The sequence below is a fragment of the Hemicordylus capensis genome, chromosome 3, assembly GCF_027244095.1.
Source record: "Hemicordylus capensis ecotype Gifberg chromosome 3, rHemCap1.1.pri, whole genome shotgun sequence".
NCBI lineage: Eukaryota > Metazoa > Chordata > Lepidosauria > Squamata > Cordylidae > Hemicordylus > Hemicordylus capensis.
In genome coordinates, this window is record NC_069659.1 from 97,157,737 (window position 1) to 97,174,640 (window position 16,904).

At 45.2% G+C, this 16,904-nt stretch overlaps 1 protein-coding gene and 1 long non-coding RNA gene across 2 annotated transcripts in view; one reads left to right on the top strand and one right to left on the bottom strand.

Moving 5' to 3' along the window:
• Positions 1-471: 471 nt before the first annotated feature.
• LOC128350845 (uncharacterized) lies at positions 472-2,228 on the bottom strand. Its single transcript, XR_008319470.1, has 2 exons — positions 1,435-2,228; positions 472-1,241 (listed from the first exon to the last, which is right to left on the bottom strand). It is a non-coding gene; the product is annotated as an uncharacterized LOC128350845 (long non-coding RNA).
• TRAPPC10 (trafficking protein particle complex subunit 10) overlaps positions 1,662-16,904 on the top strand; it is a 98,609-nt gene continuing 83,366 nt past the window's right edge. The window contains exon 1 of the mRNA XM_053309625.1: positions 1,662-1,890. Coding sequence (XP_053165600.1) covers positions 1,788-1,890 — 103 coding nt within the window. The 5' untranslated portion in view covers positions 1,662-1,787. The remainder of the gene's footprint in view (positions 1,891-16,904) is intronic.

Here is a 16,904-nt window from a genome sequence, read left to right on the forward strand (position 1 = left end):
GGAGGACAGACTAGTGAGTCAGAGGGCTAGAGGGTCAAGACATTGGTCATCCCTTCTCCACTGTTCTGACACTATCCCTTTGAAATGTAAATTGGTACTCTTAGGGATTAACTTCCTTCCTCTCTCTCTTTCCTACCTGTCCTTCTACCTTGCAACATGGCAAGCTCCTCTCCCTGCACCATGTGTGCAGAGAAGATGCAGACTCCATCTGCATCCAGCTAGATAGATAGATTAGAGATCCCAACTCCTCACTTTCCTATCTAGAATGGAGTTCCTTAATAAATGCCTTATATATTGATTTGAAACTATGAATTGGCTCCAAGTTACTTTACTCTCAGCATACACGCATGCCTAACTAAATTCCACTGTGTTGTGCCTCTGTGCACTCTTGCTATAATGAGAAAGGGATTCTCTCACCACAGAGAATTTCCAACAGCTAGAAGCATGGTAAATGAAATGAAATAAATAAAATAGTTTCAACCTGTTTTATTAACCTAACCAAATGAAGGCAGAACAAATGCCTAAAGCACATGACAGCAATGTTCCTTATTTTCTTAGTTTTGGAACCCAACTACCCAACAATTCCCAAGAGATCTGAGAACAGCTTTTTAAAAAGAAAACATGCATTAGAAGCCTTAAACAGCTCTCTATCTGTTATGCATGTCAAATTCCTGGAGACACTCAATCAATCAATTTATTACAGCCATAGGCCTTTTCCAGTGCTTTCCTAAAGTCTCAGAACAGATGGACCAGCTGGCTTTGAAATTGAAGAAAGTATCTAAGTCTGTTTTAAATGATAAATTTAGGGCTCCTATAGTAACAAGTCTGAAGGAGGACCACCAGCCTGCTGATGTTGGTGTGCAGACGGAATTCCAGCCCTCACTTACAGACCAAATACCACTGTATGGAGGTTCCAGTATCCGGAGGAGTTCCCTCTTTGAGTCATCCTGGACATCATAATTATGGAGACACAAGCTTTGTCAAGTGTAACTTCAGGATTCCACACTTAAAAGTGTGGACAGAGTACAGGGTCAGAAATACTTGCCGTTCTATGCTCTGTAAAAGTGATTTTAAAATGGTTCAAGAGAGATTAGCAAGAGTAATAGAATGAAAAACCGTGTCTCCCTTAAGAGACAGCAGTGGACCACAAGTCAAGCCTCTTGTTCACAAGCCCAGCCCCTTTCTTGTCAGAAGCGGTATGTATAGGGGTGGGCAATCCATAGTGGTAGGTTAGTTGGTCCCTGCAGTAGAAACAAAAAAATATAAAGCATTTTGCGCAGCAAGAAGTACTGCAGAAATCATCAGTCATGATAACTTTTATTCTTGGGATAAGAATTCGCCCCGCGTTGCTCTCCTACGCTGAGAGAAAACTGTACCTACACCACCCTCCTCTTCAGCAGCAGTCCCGTGTAGGGAGAGGAGGATGATACTCACCTGTTTTTTCTCTACGGACCAACTCTTCCCAGTCTGCATTCCCCTTTAAAGATTTTTAATCGGCGGGCACAGCAAACGTTCCCTCCCCTTTAACGCCTGCTCCTTCCTTTGCCGGAAGCGGTAATGCTGGTCCAGTGATCCAGGAAGCGGATGAGCCGGGAACTCTCTTCTATTTGTGGGGCCAGTGCGCGAGGGGGGCCAGTTGGGGTTTGGGAGGGGGGAGGGGGAAAGGAGGGGCTTTCCCATCTTGAAGTCGAAAAGGGGGGGGCGTGCTTGGGAGCGCAGAGGGAAGGTGTGGCGGCGGCGGGCTCATGGCGCGGAGCGGGAGCCGGGGCTGAGCGCCCTGCCCGCCCATGGAACCCGCCCCGGCGGCGGCGGCCACTGAAGAGGTGTTAGGGGAGGACGAGGAGACGCCCCCGGTTATCTACACCATGGAGAACAAGCCCATCGTCACCTGTGAGTGACCTGAGAGTGGAGAAGGAGCGGGCCAGGCAGGGAGGAAGGGAGGCGGGCGGGCCGGCCGGCCGGCGGTCGCCTGGTGGTGTCCTCGGCGCCCCCTCCTCGCCGACAGCCGAGCGGAGCCACGTCGGGTGTCCCCCCTCCCGCTCGGGCGGGGGAGGGTTCTTCGTGGTCGGGGGTCGCCTCGCCGCGAGGGGCCTCCTCCGTGGCGGCAGCAGCGAGGCGTCCGGGGTCTGGCTGTCCCCCAGCGCCGCCGGGTTGGCCTCGAGCAAGTGCCAGACTCCCAGCTCCGCTCCTCTTGTCTGTCTGGGATGGGAGTGGGACCTGTAAAGCGCCGCCGCTGCTGCTGCTGCTGCAAACGGCGCGAGTTTTCGATTCGGGAAACGCGTCTGTGCAGGCCGGGCAACCCTTCTCCCCACACGTGGATGGTGAAATGTGGTGGTGGTTGCACATGTATCTGTTTCACTTCTCGCGTAGGCCATTCAGTAGGCGCCCGTGTGTCAGCCATCTGTCCTTGGTTTCAATCTTCTTTGTCCAGCGCAGAATTTCTCTCTACTTCTTTCCATATGTATGTATGTGTGTGTGTGTGTGTCTCTCTCTGTCAAAGTGTGTGCGTGCGTGCCTGTCGCTAACGGAAAGTGCCTGGCCTGAGACCATCCTGCTGCACCTGTGTCAGAGCAGGGATTTCAAACCTGTAACTTTGGGTGCAAGTCAGCAGCCCACTGGTTCCAGATGCACCTTAGTTATGTGATTTGAAAGTCCCCTTGCTATATACTTTGCGGTGGCCAGGTGAGCATTACATACCAGCCACTAGCATAGTTTCTCCTACTCTTCCAAATAACTAGATGAGAGAGGACTGGAAAGCCCCGTTCACCTGTAGAATGTATAAAGCTGTCATAACTGCTTAACTCACTGGATAGTACTGAGACTTAATGGGGGCGGGGATAGAAATAAACATAAATGTAAAAATGGGGGGTGAAAAAAAGTAAATAAGGTGTTATACATTCTTAGAAATAGGGGATGTGAACAAAGTAAACAATAATAATGAAAGCATGATTATGTGAACCTGTTGTGTGGCTTTGAACAAAATCACTGTTCTTCAGTCTTGGTAGTGTTAGGAACATAGGAAGCTGCCATATACTGAGTTGGACAATTGGCCCATCTAGTTCAGTATTGGCTACACAGACTGACAGCGGCTTCTCCAAGCTTGCAAGCAGGAATCTCTTTCAGCCCTATCTTGGAGATGCCAGGGAGGGAACTTGAGACCTTCTGTGTGCAATCATGCAGATGCTCTTCCCAGAGCGACTCCATCCCAGTGCTCGTGAATGTAGACTCTCATTCACATGCAGTCCCTGCTTAGCTAAGGAGACAAGTCATGCTTGCTACCACAAGACTTAGCTCTCTTCCCATGTTCCATTTGTAAAGTGAAGATACCTTGCACAGTGACCATGATAATTTATGCAGTCAGCATGCTGATGCTTGTGCAGAATTTATGTAGTTGGCGTACTGATGCTTGTACAATATAAGGTAGATATAGTGCATTAGGAGAAGTACAGCTCCATTAGCATGTGGGATATTATTATTATTATTATTATTATTATTATTATGTAAAATATGTATATCCTGCAGTTTCCAGTGCACTACTGCTCAGGGCGGCTCACAACAATAAGATAGCCACACATACAATAAATACAATAAATAGATACATGTACAATTAGTACATGACTGAAGTGCTGTTCATATCTTCAGTGTGTGTACAATCTGTGTTTATGTACATACAATTATTCCCATATTATGTTCAGTGTATGTGCCCTGCATTTCAGGGGTATACTTGTTTGCTTTTAAAATGAATACATGTGTCTGTATGCAAGTACAACATAATATCCAAGTAAGACTAGAGTGTCTGGGAGATACATTTAAGATCTCACAGAAGTTTTGTAGCACACTGATGTGTCTTCTTCAGTTCTGATATTTTTGTGGTGCTAAAAATACTGGTTTTCATATAGTCCCATTCCATGTGATTGGACAGCTATTATCTCCACACTAGTTCTTGGACAACTCTTATCCCTAAGCTAGTTCACAGTGGGGAAATGACTTGACTAGCAAGCCAGAGGTTGCCGGTTCAAATCCCCACTGGCATGTTTCCCAGACTATGGGAAACACCTGTATGGGGCAGAGCAGCACTATAGGAAGATGCTGAAAGGCATCATCTCATACTGCGTGGGAGGAGGCAATGGTAAACTCCTCCTGTATTTTACCAAAGACAACCACAGGGCTCTGTGGTTGTCAGGAGTCGACACTGATTCGACGGCACACTTTACCTTTAGTTCTGTAAATAAATTCTGAACTAATTCTCCAACCAGATTATTAATATAAAAGTAGACGACTTAAAGCTGACTTGGTTCTGCTGATACAATTGAGTTAATATCGGCTGAGAGTAATACTTGGTTTTTGTAAAGCATTTCAGGGTGTCAGAGTGCTTCACATTCATTAGCTCAGCAGTCCTTAAAATGACCCTGCAAGGTAGATTATTATGTTAGTTTCCCTATATTACAGATAGTGTGTGTGCCAAAACAGAGAGTGGCTCATCTAAGGCCATCCAAAGGGTGCATGACTGAGGCATTTGAATGAAAGGGCTTACTAGCTCACTGTATCAGACCTTATAGATCCTTCTTATTTAGCTTAGAAGTTTTGGATTGAGCTCCCTTTGAGTGGCAATACAAGCATGTTTGGCTGTGAGTATAAAGTTCAAAATGTTGAATGAGGGCTAATCTGAACTCCGTAATTTCATTGCCTTATTCACAGGTAGGGAAAATGAGGTGGCATTTTTGTTGGGGGTCCTCTTTTCTTCAGAAGTCCCCATGCAGAAAGTGGCTTTCTGCTTTTGGAGGTATCCTTTAAAAAAGGGCGGGGGGAAGGCTACATCAGCTGTGTATTTTAGCTGCAAAAGATTACCTGTCCACTCATTTTTGTCCTAATCTGCTTCAGGGTGTGTGTGAGGATTCCCCACCCCAACCCCCTGCATCTCTGCAAAAAGCAGTAGCTTCAGTTGTGCTTGTAGCACTGTTAATATTCCTGGCAGCTGTCTCATGCTGGTCATCTTTTGTTTTTGTGTGCTCTTGGTTGCACCAGGAAATGAGGTAATTTCCTGGTGCATTCTAGAGCAAAGAAAAAGGATGACTGGCATAATCTGGTTCCTGAGAACGTTATCAGCACAGCTGATGCTACCACTATCCACAGAAATGTTGTGGACAAAGGTAAAACACCACCTCCACTGCCACTTGTCCAGACTTACTGTAAGTTCTGGATCGCCCATGGTGACTTGGTAAATGTTTAAAGACAAGACTGGTTTCTTGCCAAGACTGCTGCCCCTGTGGGTATTGGCAGCCACACTGCAGGAAGCGTTCCTGGTGACTGGTTCTTTCCAGACACCATTCTCCCCACCACTGCTCCCGAAATGCCCCTTGGAAAGATACTATGTCCTAGCATTGCATCTTTCAAAGAGGCATTTCAGGGGGAAATGGCAGCTAGCTAGATCTGGACTGTTGGAAGACTAAGTGCTGTTGCCACCCTGCCACCCACAGACATGCAGCCTGAATTGTAAACTGCCCAGAGTTTTGGGCGGTATATAAATATATCAAATAATAAGAAAAATAACATATTTCCTGTCAACTCTCAGGCCTTGGGGAGCAGCTCCAATTTTACCACAGAGCCTGGCCTTGCTCCTCTGCAATGCCAGGTCAGTTCAGAATAAGATCGAAATTGTCCATGACTTGATCATGGACGAGGGAGCTGACCTGGCATGTATAACTGAGACCTGGGTGGGGGAGGTGAGTGGTCCAGTGTGAGCTCAGCTTCTCCTTCCAGGTTATTCTGTTGTGGAGCAGGTTAGGGGAAGTGGGCAAGGTGTGTGTGTGGGGAGTGGCTGTGGTCCATAAGAATACCATTTCCCTTACCAGGGCCCTTGTGAGGCAGCTGACTTATATCAAGTGTGTATTTTTGCAGCTGGCAACTAGGGATAGATTGAGGATTCTGTTGGTGTACTGATCACCCTGCTGCCCAACTGACTCCATAACTGAGCTGTCCGAGCTGGTTGCAGAGTTGGTGTTGGAGTGTCCCAGGCTTTTGGTCCAGGGGGACTTCAATATCCACTTTGGGGCTGCCTTGTCTGGTGTGGCTCAGGAGTTCATAGTGGCCATGACACTATGGGCCTATCCCAACTGGTATCTGAACCAACTCATGTTGCCAGCCACGTGCTCAATTTGGTCTTCTGTTCGGATCAGGTGGGTGTTCCTTGGGTGGGGGATCCGGTGGTTTCTCCATTGTCATGGATGAACCACTATCTGGTTAATGTTGGTATCACGGCCACAATCCAGTCCTGCAGGGGTGATGGACCAATTAGGATGGTCTGCCCAAAATGTCTGCTGGACCCAGTAGGGTTCCCAAAGGCCTTGGAGGGTTTTGAAGTTGGTGCTGCAGGTGATTCTGTCAATGCCCTGGTGAGAACCTGGAATAAGGAACTTGCCAGAGCAGTAGACATGATTGCTCCTAAGCATCCCTCCAGACCTGCTTCAAAGTCATCTCCCTGGTATACTGAGGAGCTGCGAGGGTTGAAGCGACTGGGTAGACAACTGGAGTGCAGGTGGAGGAGAACTCTGCTCGAATTTCATAGGATGCAGCATGTGATCCACTTGAGGGCTTATGTGGAGGCAGTGCGTATGGCAAAAAAGAAGTTCTGGTCGGCTTGTATTGCTTCCGCGGGTTCATGTTCAGAAGAGTTATCCCGAGTAGTGAGGAGTCTAATTTCTACTCCTGTTTCTAATCGGCTCCCGGAGGTGCTCTGCTGTGATGCCCTCAGTGGGTTCTTTGCGGATAAAATCTCCTGTATTCGGGCTGACTTGGATTCCACTTTTCCTGCAGGGTCTACTGAGAAGGTGTCCAGCAATCCTTCTTGCAGTGTTAGGTTGGATCAGTTTCAATCTGTGATTCCTGAGGATGTGGACAAGCTGCTTGGAGCAGTGCGGTTCACCACTTGTTCTCTGGACCGTTGCCTGACTTGGCTGCTTCAATCTAGCAGGGAGATTATTCGAGGAGGCCTGGTGAATATAATAAATGCAATGCTGAGGGAGGGTAAGGTGCCTCCATGCTTGGAGGCAATAATTAGACCTTTTCTTAAGAAGCCTTCCCTGGATCCCTCGGCGATGGATAGTTATAGGCCAATCTCTTAATCTCCTTTGGTTGGGCAAGGTGATTGAGACGGTGGTGGCTAGGGATGTGCCCAAACCAGTTCGGAGGCCATGCTGGAGGCCTCTGAACCGGTTCGGATCCGAGCTGGTCCAGCGGCTCGGCACGGAGGGGGGTTGTACCTTTAAGAGCGGTGGGGGTAGTACTTCCCCCCCCTCCCGCCACCGCTCTTCCACATCTGGCGCTGTAGTTTTTGTTAAAGTTTCTGGGGCGGCAGCATTCCTCCCTGCCGCCCCTGCCCCCGTCGTTAGCCTTCCAGAGTCTAAGTCAGTAACATGCATGCGCCTGTTCCAGTGCGCGTGCGCAGTCGCCGCCGCGCGCGTGCTCTGTAGACGTCACACGTCAACGTATGACATCTACGGAGCGCACACGCGGCAGGGGCGGGGGCACACACGCGCCGGAACAGGCACATGCGTGTTACTGACTTAGACTCTGGAAGGCTAACGATAGGGGCAGGGGCGGCAGGGAGGAATGCTGCCGCCCCAGAAACTTTAACAAAAACTACAGCGCCAGAAGGGGAAGAGCGGCGGGGGGGGGGGAGTACTACCCCCCCGCCCTTAAAGGTACAACCCCCCCCCCCCGTGCCAAACCGGACCAGTTCGGAGCCATGCACATCCCTAGTGGTGGCCAGCCAGCTCCTGGCAGTTTTGGAGGAAACTGATTATCTAGACCCATTTCAAACTGGCTTTAGAGCGGGCTATGGGGTTGAATCAGCCTTGGTCGGCCTGATGGATGACCTATACTGGGGAATCGACAGAGGGAGTGTGACTCTGTTGGTTCTCTTGGATCTCTCTGCGGCGTTCAGTACCATCGACCATGGTATCCTTCTGGGTCGCCTGGAGGAGTTGGAGATAGGAGGCACTGCTCTGCAGTGGTTCTGTTCCTATCTCTTGGGCAGATCCCAGATGGTGGAGCTTGATGACAGTTGCTCTTCTAAATGAGAGCTGTTATATGGAGTCCCTCAGGGCTCCATTCTGTCACCAATGCTTTCCAAATTCGACATGAAACCTCTGGGTGAGGTCATCAGGAGATTTGGTGCTGGGTATTATCAGTATGCTGATGATGCCCAAATCTACTTCTTTCTTTCATCTGCTTCATCAGGAAATGACATTCATTCCCTAAATGCCTGCCTACCAGCAGTAATGGGCTGGATGAGGGATAACAAATTGAAGCTGAATCCAAGCAAGATGGAGGTGCTCATTGTAGGGGCTCAGAATCTAAGGGATGAGTTAGATCTCCCTGTGCTGGATGGGGGTACACTCCACTGGAAGGAGCAGGTGTGCAGCTTGGGGGTACTCCTGGATCCAGGCCTCACCCTGGTATCTCAGGTGGAGGCTGTGGCCAGGAGTGCTTTTTATCAGCTTCGGCTGATTCGAAAGCTTTGCCCATTCCTTGGAAAGGATGACCTTAGAACAGTGGTGTACCAGCTGGTAACCTCCAGGCTTGAATACTGTAATGCGCTCTATGTGGGGCTGCCTTTGTACGTAGTTTGGAAACTTCAATTAGTTCGGAATGCGGCAGCCAGGCTGGTCTCCAGGGCAACTCGGAGAGACCATATTATGCCTGTTTTGAAACAGCTGCACTGGCTGCTGATGTGTTTCTGGGGAAAATACAAAGTGCTGGTTATTACCTTTAAAGCCCTGAACGGCTTAGGTCCAGGTTACCTTAGAGAGCGCCTTCTTCGGTCTTATCCCCACCACACACTAAGATCATCTGAGGAGGTCCAGCTCCATGTGCCACTGGCTCGTCTGGTGGTGACCCAGAGGCGGGCCTTCTCCGTAGCTGCTCCTAGATTGTGGAATGCACTCCCTGAAGAAATCTGTAATTTGAATTCCTTTTGGGGATTTAGGAGAGCCCTAAAGACCTACCTGTTTGGCCTGGCCTTCCAGGGTTTTTAAATTGTTTTAAAGAGTTTTTAATGTATTGGGTTTTAATAAGGTTTTGAATTGTTTTAATTTTTAGCTCCTTTATTGTAAATTTAAATTATCATTTCCGATCATTGATTGATTTTAACTGTTTTATGATATTTGTGAACCGCCCTGAGTTGTTCCGTAAGGGCAGTCTAGAAATCAAATAAATAAAATAAAATAAAATAAAAATAATATAAATTTTGTAAGTTTTTTAAGAAGAGACTCCCTGCTGCCAAATGTAGTAAGCTGCCTATGCTGAAACTTTAAAAGAATTCAAGAGCCACCCCTTGAAATTGCCCTGGTTTGTCCCCACCTCGTAAAATTTCTCATGAATATTTTTGGGACAATCCTTGTGGTATGTTTCTTAAAGGGCTTGTCCACCTGTGACCTCCCATTTTAACAGCTGAAAAAGAGCTTTCTTGCATTTTGTGTGTTGTAATGAAGATCCATAAAGCTGAACTTGTTTGTTCACCCAAAACTTCACTTATAGTTTGATGCTGTAGTGTGAACTTAGCAACGATGCCTGCTTTCAGGGAAATACATTAATTGCTTTCTTTTCGATAAAAGTATCAGATAAGGTTTGCTTACTCAGAAGTAAGTCTCATTGAGCTCCTTATTCCCAGGTTAGTGTTCATAGGATTGTGCTGAATGGAAGACACAGTGTTCTACAACTCAATCTGCAACTTTAAGATCAAGAATGAGGATACAGGAGAGCTGGTGTAGTGAGCTGGAAGGGCCCTGGGATCAAATGCCTCAGGCCTGGCCACAGTCAGTAATCTGTGCTGTAGTTACCTCTAGATTTGCTCACTGTAATACACTAGAAAGCGCCTAGAGACATCAAGTGGTGCAAAATGCTACTGCCAGGTTGTTGGCTAGAACTGGCCAATTGAAATCTATTATAGTACTTTAATGTTGTTTAATCTGCACTGGTAGCCTGTTTGTTCCTACACTCAATTCAAGTTGTTGATTTTTACCTCTAAAGCCCTCAATAGTTTGATAACAGAATGATTACTTTCTCCTAAATGTGCTTTCTGTTCAACATCTAAGGTACTGCTCCACATGGCCTTGCCAACTTAAGCTTTGCAGGCCTGCTTTTAATGGATACCCTTCTTGGTGGTACCAATTATGGAATGTTCTCTCCAGGGGAATCTGCCTATCTTTAGCACTGTGTATCTTCAGGTGCCAGGCAAAAACCTTGCAAAAAGACAGGCTTCTGCAACCTAAGGCCTGAGGGCCAGATCTGACCCACAGATAATGTTTTGCTGGCCCCCAGGTAGGAATATTCTGCAACAACAGTAGAAGCCATGAAGAGCTCTTGGCCTGTCCTACTGATGAGCAGACGTGGATCAAATGCAGTTGTTCATTCGAAACCAGATGAGATGTGTGTGCAGGTGATGGACCAATGAGTGAGTGAGCTAGTTGCTGTTGCTTGAGCAACAGCAGCGATGGATAGAGTGGACTGGAACAGTGGCAGCAACTAGCAGGCACAGTTAAGGTGCACCCCAGAAAGACAGAGGGTGACTCTTTTAGTTAGTTTGCTCTTCTACAAGGGGGGGGGGGGCATTCTTTCAGGAAATGGCCTTACAATGCCATCCTGTTCATATTAACTTAGAAATACACTGCACGGTGTACCCTATAAGGCTTACTCCCAAATAAGCATGCCTAGGATTGCAGCCTGAAAACAACAGTAACTTGGCATTAGTTTTCGGGCTGGCATGGACTACAGGTGCCCCACTGACAGAGCAGGGACAGGGCCTATTTTCTGGCCACTGTCCTTGGTTAAAATTGTGGGTCCCTTGACAAGGAAATATCCATAAGTAGCTAATAATTGTTTTCATTAATATTGCTAATTAATTTCAATGTAATAATTAATGTACTGATATACCAAGTCATAGTTGTTTCTAGCGTATTGGGGCATTTGAGGTGTGTCCCCCCCCCCGCCCTTCTCTAAGATCTCCAGGGTTAGTTGCTGCTGTTTGGGCTACTTCCTGTTTTGCTGATTGCAATGGTTTAGTAAGATCTTATCCTTTGCTTATCTCTTGCTGTTTTGTGAATTTTTTGTGCACACACACTCTCTTTTGCTTTGCTTGAATTCGTATATTTTGATGTTTTAGTGATCATATGATTTTGTTTGGATGCTTGGAGTGAGCTTATTTTATAAAAAGCAAGAGGGATATACATTTTTAAAATAAAAGAAAATAGTTAAGTATATGAAACATAACTAGAACTTACTTGACTTTCTGGAACAGCAGGTGACTACTCAAACCTTACCATGTTTTAGTTCTTGGCAGCAGGATTTGTGATTCATTTAAAAAGAACATCAGTTGTTGGCAAGAAGGGGCTACTCAAATATGGCCCTAATCCCATCCAAAGTTTTCATCATTCTAAATTGTTCTAGTCATTAAATTGCTGTAGTCATTATATTCAAATAAGATTGGTGAAGAATGGAAAAATAAACTTTTGAACCTGTTTCTTAAAATAGTAGCGTTTAAGTCCTGCTATAGTTCTTATTTCCAGCATTTCAGCTAACAGATTTTATAAGCATGTTGTAAAATATTTATGTATGCCCTTAGTACCAAACACTCCTCCCCTTATCTCACTTTTTAAAAGTATGTTTTTCTTTGGTCTGTTAATTGGGAAAGGCATTGTAAAAAACAACACTGGAGGCATTTGCAATTGAGCAGAGCAAATCTGAGTGATTGAAGAAAAAGGAAGGCTCAAAACTAATGGGATGTAACTGAAACTTAACAAATTAGTAGTTATCTGAAGAATGGGGCAATGGTTTGGATTTTATTGTGCTTCCTTAAGGACAGGTTCCTACTGAATGTTGTCTTGATGAAACTCTTCGAACTTGGAGTTAAAGGTAAAGTGTTCTGTCAAGTCAATTTTGACTCTTGGTGCCCCTGTGGTTTTCTTTTGGTAGAATACAGGAGGGGTTTACCATTGCCTCCTCCCGCGCAGAATGAGATGCCTTTCAGCATCTTCCTATATCACTGCTGCCCGATGTAGTACCAGTGGGGATTCGAACTGGCAACCTTCTGCTTGTTAGTCAAGCATTTCCCCGCTGCGCCACTTAAGATGACTTACACCAGGCAAAAATACCCAAATGCTGTGCAGTAGTGTGTGCTAACTGGTTACTTGTGGGGCAGCTCATTTTGTCATCCAGTTAAGGTGGCTGCTGCTCTCATGCTTCTCAAGCAGCACAGAGAAAATTGTGCTTGCAGTAGAAAGAGCCAACCGTGACAGGCACTCCCACAGAGTTCCAAACAATTACTTGCCATCCACCAATCATGATATCACTTGTTGACTGCAGTGCTCCACTGCAGTGCTAGCCATGCATGGAAGGCGCACACAGCTAAAGCAGGAATGCCAAAATGTCATTGAACCATACTGTCCCTGCATTCGCCTTGCCCAAGCAGACTGTTAGGAAAAGCCCGTAGCAATTCTGCCATCACAGGCTTCCACAGCCCAACGGTAAAGGCTAAGCTTGTTCATAGACACTGTAAGTGACTGACTTCCCAGGATAAAGCTTTGAGCACTGTTGTGGAATGAGTGTTGTCACACAGCCAGGATTTTTAACACTACACACAACATGTTTTGTTTGGTGACTTGTGATGGGAGCAACAGTTCTGCAGGGTTCAAGGACAGGGTGACCACATTGACAGGAAAGAGTGGATGCTACAATAGAAGGATTGGAATAGGATTGTGATAGGCAACTTATGACCTGACTGGTATCCTGGCTGGAAAGAGGGCTTTAATGGGAGATAGCAGGAGTTGTTCCCAAATTTTGGATAATGCTGAAGTGATTTCTGGAAAGCAGAGTCTATCTTTTGGGATGTTGTACTGACAGCATTTGGATGGAGAAGACCAAGGTGGTGGGAATGGACCACAGTTGGTGGTGGTGTAGACAGTTATTGCTGTAGGCTGGCTGTAGGACCCATAGTCTCATTCAGGTAGACTCTTCTGTTTTCTAGGATGCCTTTCATCTTGCCCAATCCTCTTAAGTTTTTTCACCCCATACTCTCTCCCACATTAATTCAGCTGCTTGCCAATATGTGCTACTTATTTTCTCAGTGCACCTTGTTGCAGATCCAGCTTCCTTCATTTAATGACAGTGCCTCTGCTTGGTTTATCACACCAATAGTAACCATTAGGGTGGCAGGAGGACAGTGAGCTGTTGGGTCCATTCCCCATCTCCCTTGATAGCAACAAGACAAGGCTATGGACAAGAAAGTCCTGGTGAGAGCTTGTGCTGGAGAGCTCACTGCCCTCCTCCCATTCTGTGTTCTGGTCCCCATCCGCTAACCGTCATGGAACATACATGCAGCTGAACGAGTTCCACCTTTTATTGATGTATCTGTGGTAGATTGCATTTTGACAGCATCACATAGAAATGGGTTGCCGCCTTGTTCTCATATAGCCCCTGTGTCTTTGAACTGTATGTGACAGAGCATTAATAGTTCCCCATCGCTGTACGTTAGTGCTAGGAAAGGTACGGTTATTACAGTTTCGCAACTTGTAGCCCTCCTTTGGTCCAGTACTCTGGGTGCTCTCTAGTTCATCTGCTGAAAGGCAGATTCTTGCTTGGATATGGCCTAGGAGGAGCCACATCTCTGAGCCAGTTTCTCTGCTGTGAACAGATGCTAGTTCACAACCTGGACAAAAGGATTGGCTGCAGTTGGCTATTCCTTCAGTCTCCACTGGTCAGGCAAGAAGAAAGTAGACTGAAGAGTGCAGGTTAACCCTAACCCTGCTTCAAGGGGAGATGGGACTACCTACATGCTTCACCTTCAGCTGTCAGTAGATCCCTCATAACCCAGGACTACTGAGGGAAGCACACTTGTAATTTCTGACATGCAGTTTTCAAAGGCACAGAAGCCCTGGGAGGGAAAAGGTGGTAACCCTAGATGGGCCCACTGGTCGTTGCTGCTGTGGATCTTGCTTGTAGGCTGTATGGCTGTGGGAGAAGATTGCCCCTTCCCCACTCAAGCAACAGTGCTGCGGAAGTCTAGAACTCCCTTTGCTACATGTGCACAGTGCTAGTCTGGATGTCCAGCTTTGTTTCATAAAGTAATCATTAGTAACAGTGATTGGATGCCAATTTAACATTAGGCAGGTTCAGCGATTTCAAAGTTATAATTAATGCTGACATACTATGCAGCATCCCACAGGTGTTGTCTGCATTGCAGGTGCTGCTGCATGCTTGTAACATTAGCATCCATGCAGTTGTACAAGGGCACTGTTGTGGAAGCACTGGAACTGTGCAAACATAGCTGCATGATGTACCTATACAATTGGAAATAATGGCTGTACATTGCCCAATTGCATATGTGTAGTTCTGTCGTTTGAATGAATACTATTGTTACAAGCATGCAGCAGTTCCTGTGGTACTGATGGTGCCTGTGGGATGCTGTGCAGTATGTCAAGCTAATGTTTTTCAGGCGATTATTCCTAGGAACAGAGCATGAGGGATCATATGTGTTGAGTTATCCATTTAAAAAAATTCTTTCCACATAAAACTTTGAGTTAAAAGCACATGAAGTGTGTTTATTGATTTCTCCCCCTCCCTGTATCAATAATTTCAGTTCAACCATTTGGCTACTTGAAAAACTTTTGAGATACAGTGGGGGAAATTAATATGATGAAGGGGTTGTAAATGGGTCAGATAACATGCCAACACATTGGGACACAATCTTTAGGGCACAAGGGAAACTTGTATAGTCATTTTTCTAAGAAAAAATGAATGCAGATGAGGGGGAAACTTGCATGGGAATTATTTACATTAATAAATTAAAATATTCAAAGTGGAGCCTTCCTGATTCAACCTGAGCGGGATCTAAAATTAACTGAGTGGACATCAAAAAAATGAGTGAGCACACACATTAGAGGAAAAACTGATGATGACCTATGATTTTTAAATAATTAGTATAATTGAACTGAGCTTGTCTTAACTGCTATATATTTGGTCCCACAACTATAGTAGATCCATTCTGTCCCATTGTTTAAACTGAGAAATGCAAGTGAAAGCTGCTGCAATTTTCTTCAGGATAGCTTGATAAAAATCATATTTAGTAATACAATTTTTGAACTGAAAAGAAGTTTTTCAGTGTTTATGGAAATATGATAGTGTTGATAGAACAAGTTAGATGGTTGGCTACAAGTAGTCCCATTAAAGATCTTAATGTGTTAAAAAACCATGGAGGTCTGTAATATGGTGACCTTGAAAGAAAGTTTTTAAGTGACATCAAAATTGTGATTGTCTCAATAGTGACAAATCCCAGGCATTAGGAAATTGTGGTGCCTGGATGAGGATATTCTCAAGTGTCCAATGTTGGATGCTCAAGTTTTGAGGCTAACTTCTAGATCCAAGGAAAATTTGTCAAGGGCTGGTATAATCCAGACTCTTCAATTTAAATTCTGCCTTTTTGCTTTGATAGTTAAATTAACACCATGTCTTGTCTACTCACAATGCTATTACTCATTCAGTAACCTTCAGCCAGGTTTGGGCCCTCTTTGTGCATTATATGAACTCCAAATGAACAGTGAAGAATACAGACCTTATTCTCCAGCAAAATAAGAGGATATACTGTACAACAATAGACGTTCCTATGTCAAGCAGCTATTTTGTAAATCTTGTTCTTCCTGATCCTGAGAATGTTATCAAATTAAATATTTGATACAATATGATTTGTTCTGGTGCACTCTGATAGTTGCAATTGATATTTCTGAATTGTAAAATACAGCTTATGTGGGACACATTCCAAAATAATAACCATTTATTTATTTAACACATTTAACCATGTTAGTGTGTTGCAAAAAAAAAAAAGGTATTGAAGACATGCATTGAGCTTTCATGTCAAGAGCCCAGAGAAATTATCAACAGATAAAGTGAATTGAGAAGGTAGGAGATACACACAAATGGAACCAAATTAACAAGGCTATAGATGATCTAAATGGGAATGCAAAGAATGCATTCTGCTACTTGAAGTGTGAAACACAATAACCAAATATAATCTACAGCAGCATCCTATCAAATAATTGTGCTCCTATAGCATCATATGAGGAGCAGTTACCATATTTACCAGAATCCAGACTAGGTTTCCCCCCAAGTTCTTTGAGGTTAGAAATTGGGTGGGGTGGGATGTTGTCTTAAATTCAGAGTCCTGTTCCTTTGGGGTAAATATAGGTATAACATGTATTTAACCTTTGTTTTTAATGGGTTGTCTTAAATTCAGAGCCTTCTATTCAAGTAAATATAGTATATTTTGTTGCAAAATCACTTATTCTGTTCACTGGGTCGGATTTGCAGCACTGCAAATCTTTCAAGTGTGTTTGATTTTTTTCCTGAGGGATTGGAGCAAATATTAGGGCTAGACCACTGGTTGCTGAACTGTGTTGCTTGAAAGTTGAGGATTTCTCACTGAGTAAATAATGGCAGACGAGCCATTAAAATGGCAGACAAGCTCCTAAAATGCAGCTTAGTCCCACCAATGTCAGTCTTCCTCTGAAATGTGCAACTGGTGTACTCTCAGTTCATGGAGAAGAGTGGTGAGACCAGTGACCCTGGACAGCATTCTGTCGATTGTGTGTACCCAAGGATACATCCCAGAGTTCTCTTCCACATTTAGAGGTTCTATGACAGATGAGTGTGTGTGGAAAGGGTGCCCTGAAGGAAGAAAGCATAAAAACCACTGGACTAGAAAACTGCTTGTACAGCAGGCTCTAACTGGCAGCAGAAGGTGGGCTTAAACAAATTCATTGTGGTCAGGTCTATCAATGGCTACTAATCTGGTGGCTGTGGGCCACCTCCAGCCTCAGAGGCACGATGATCTCAGTACCAGTTGCAGGAGAGCAACA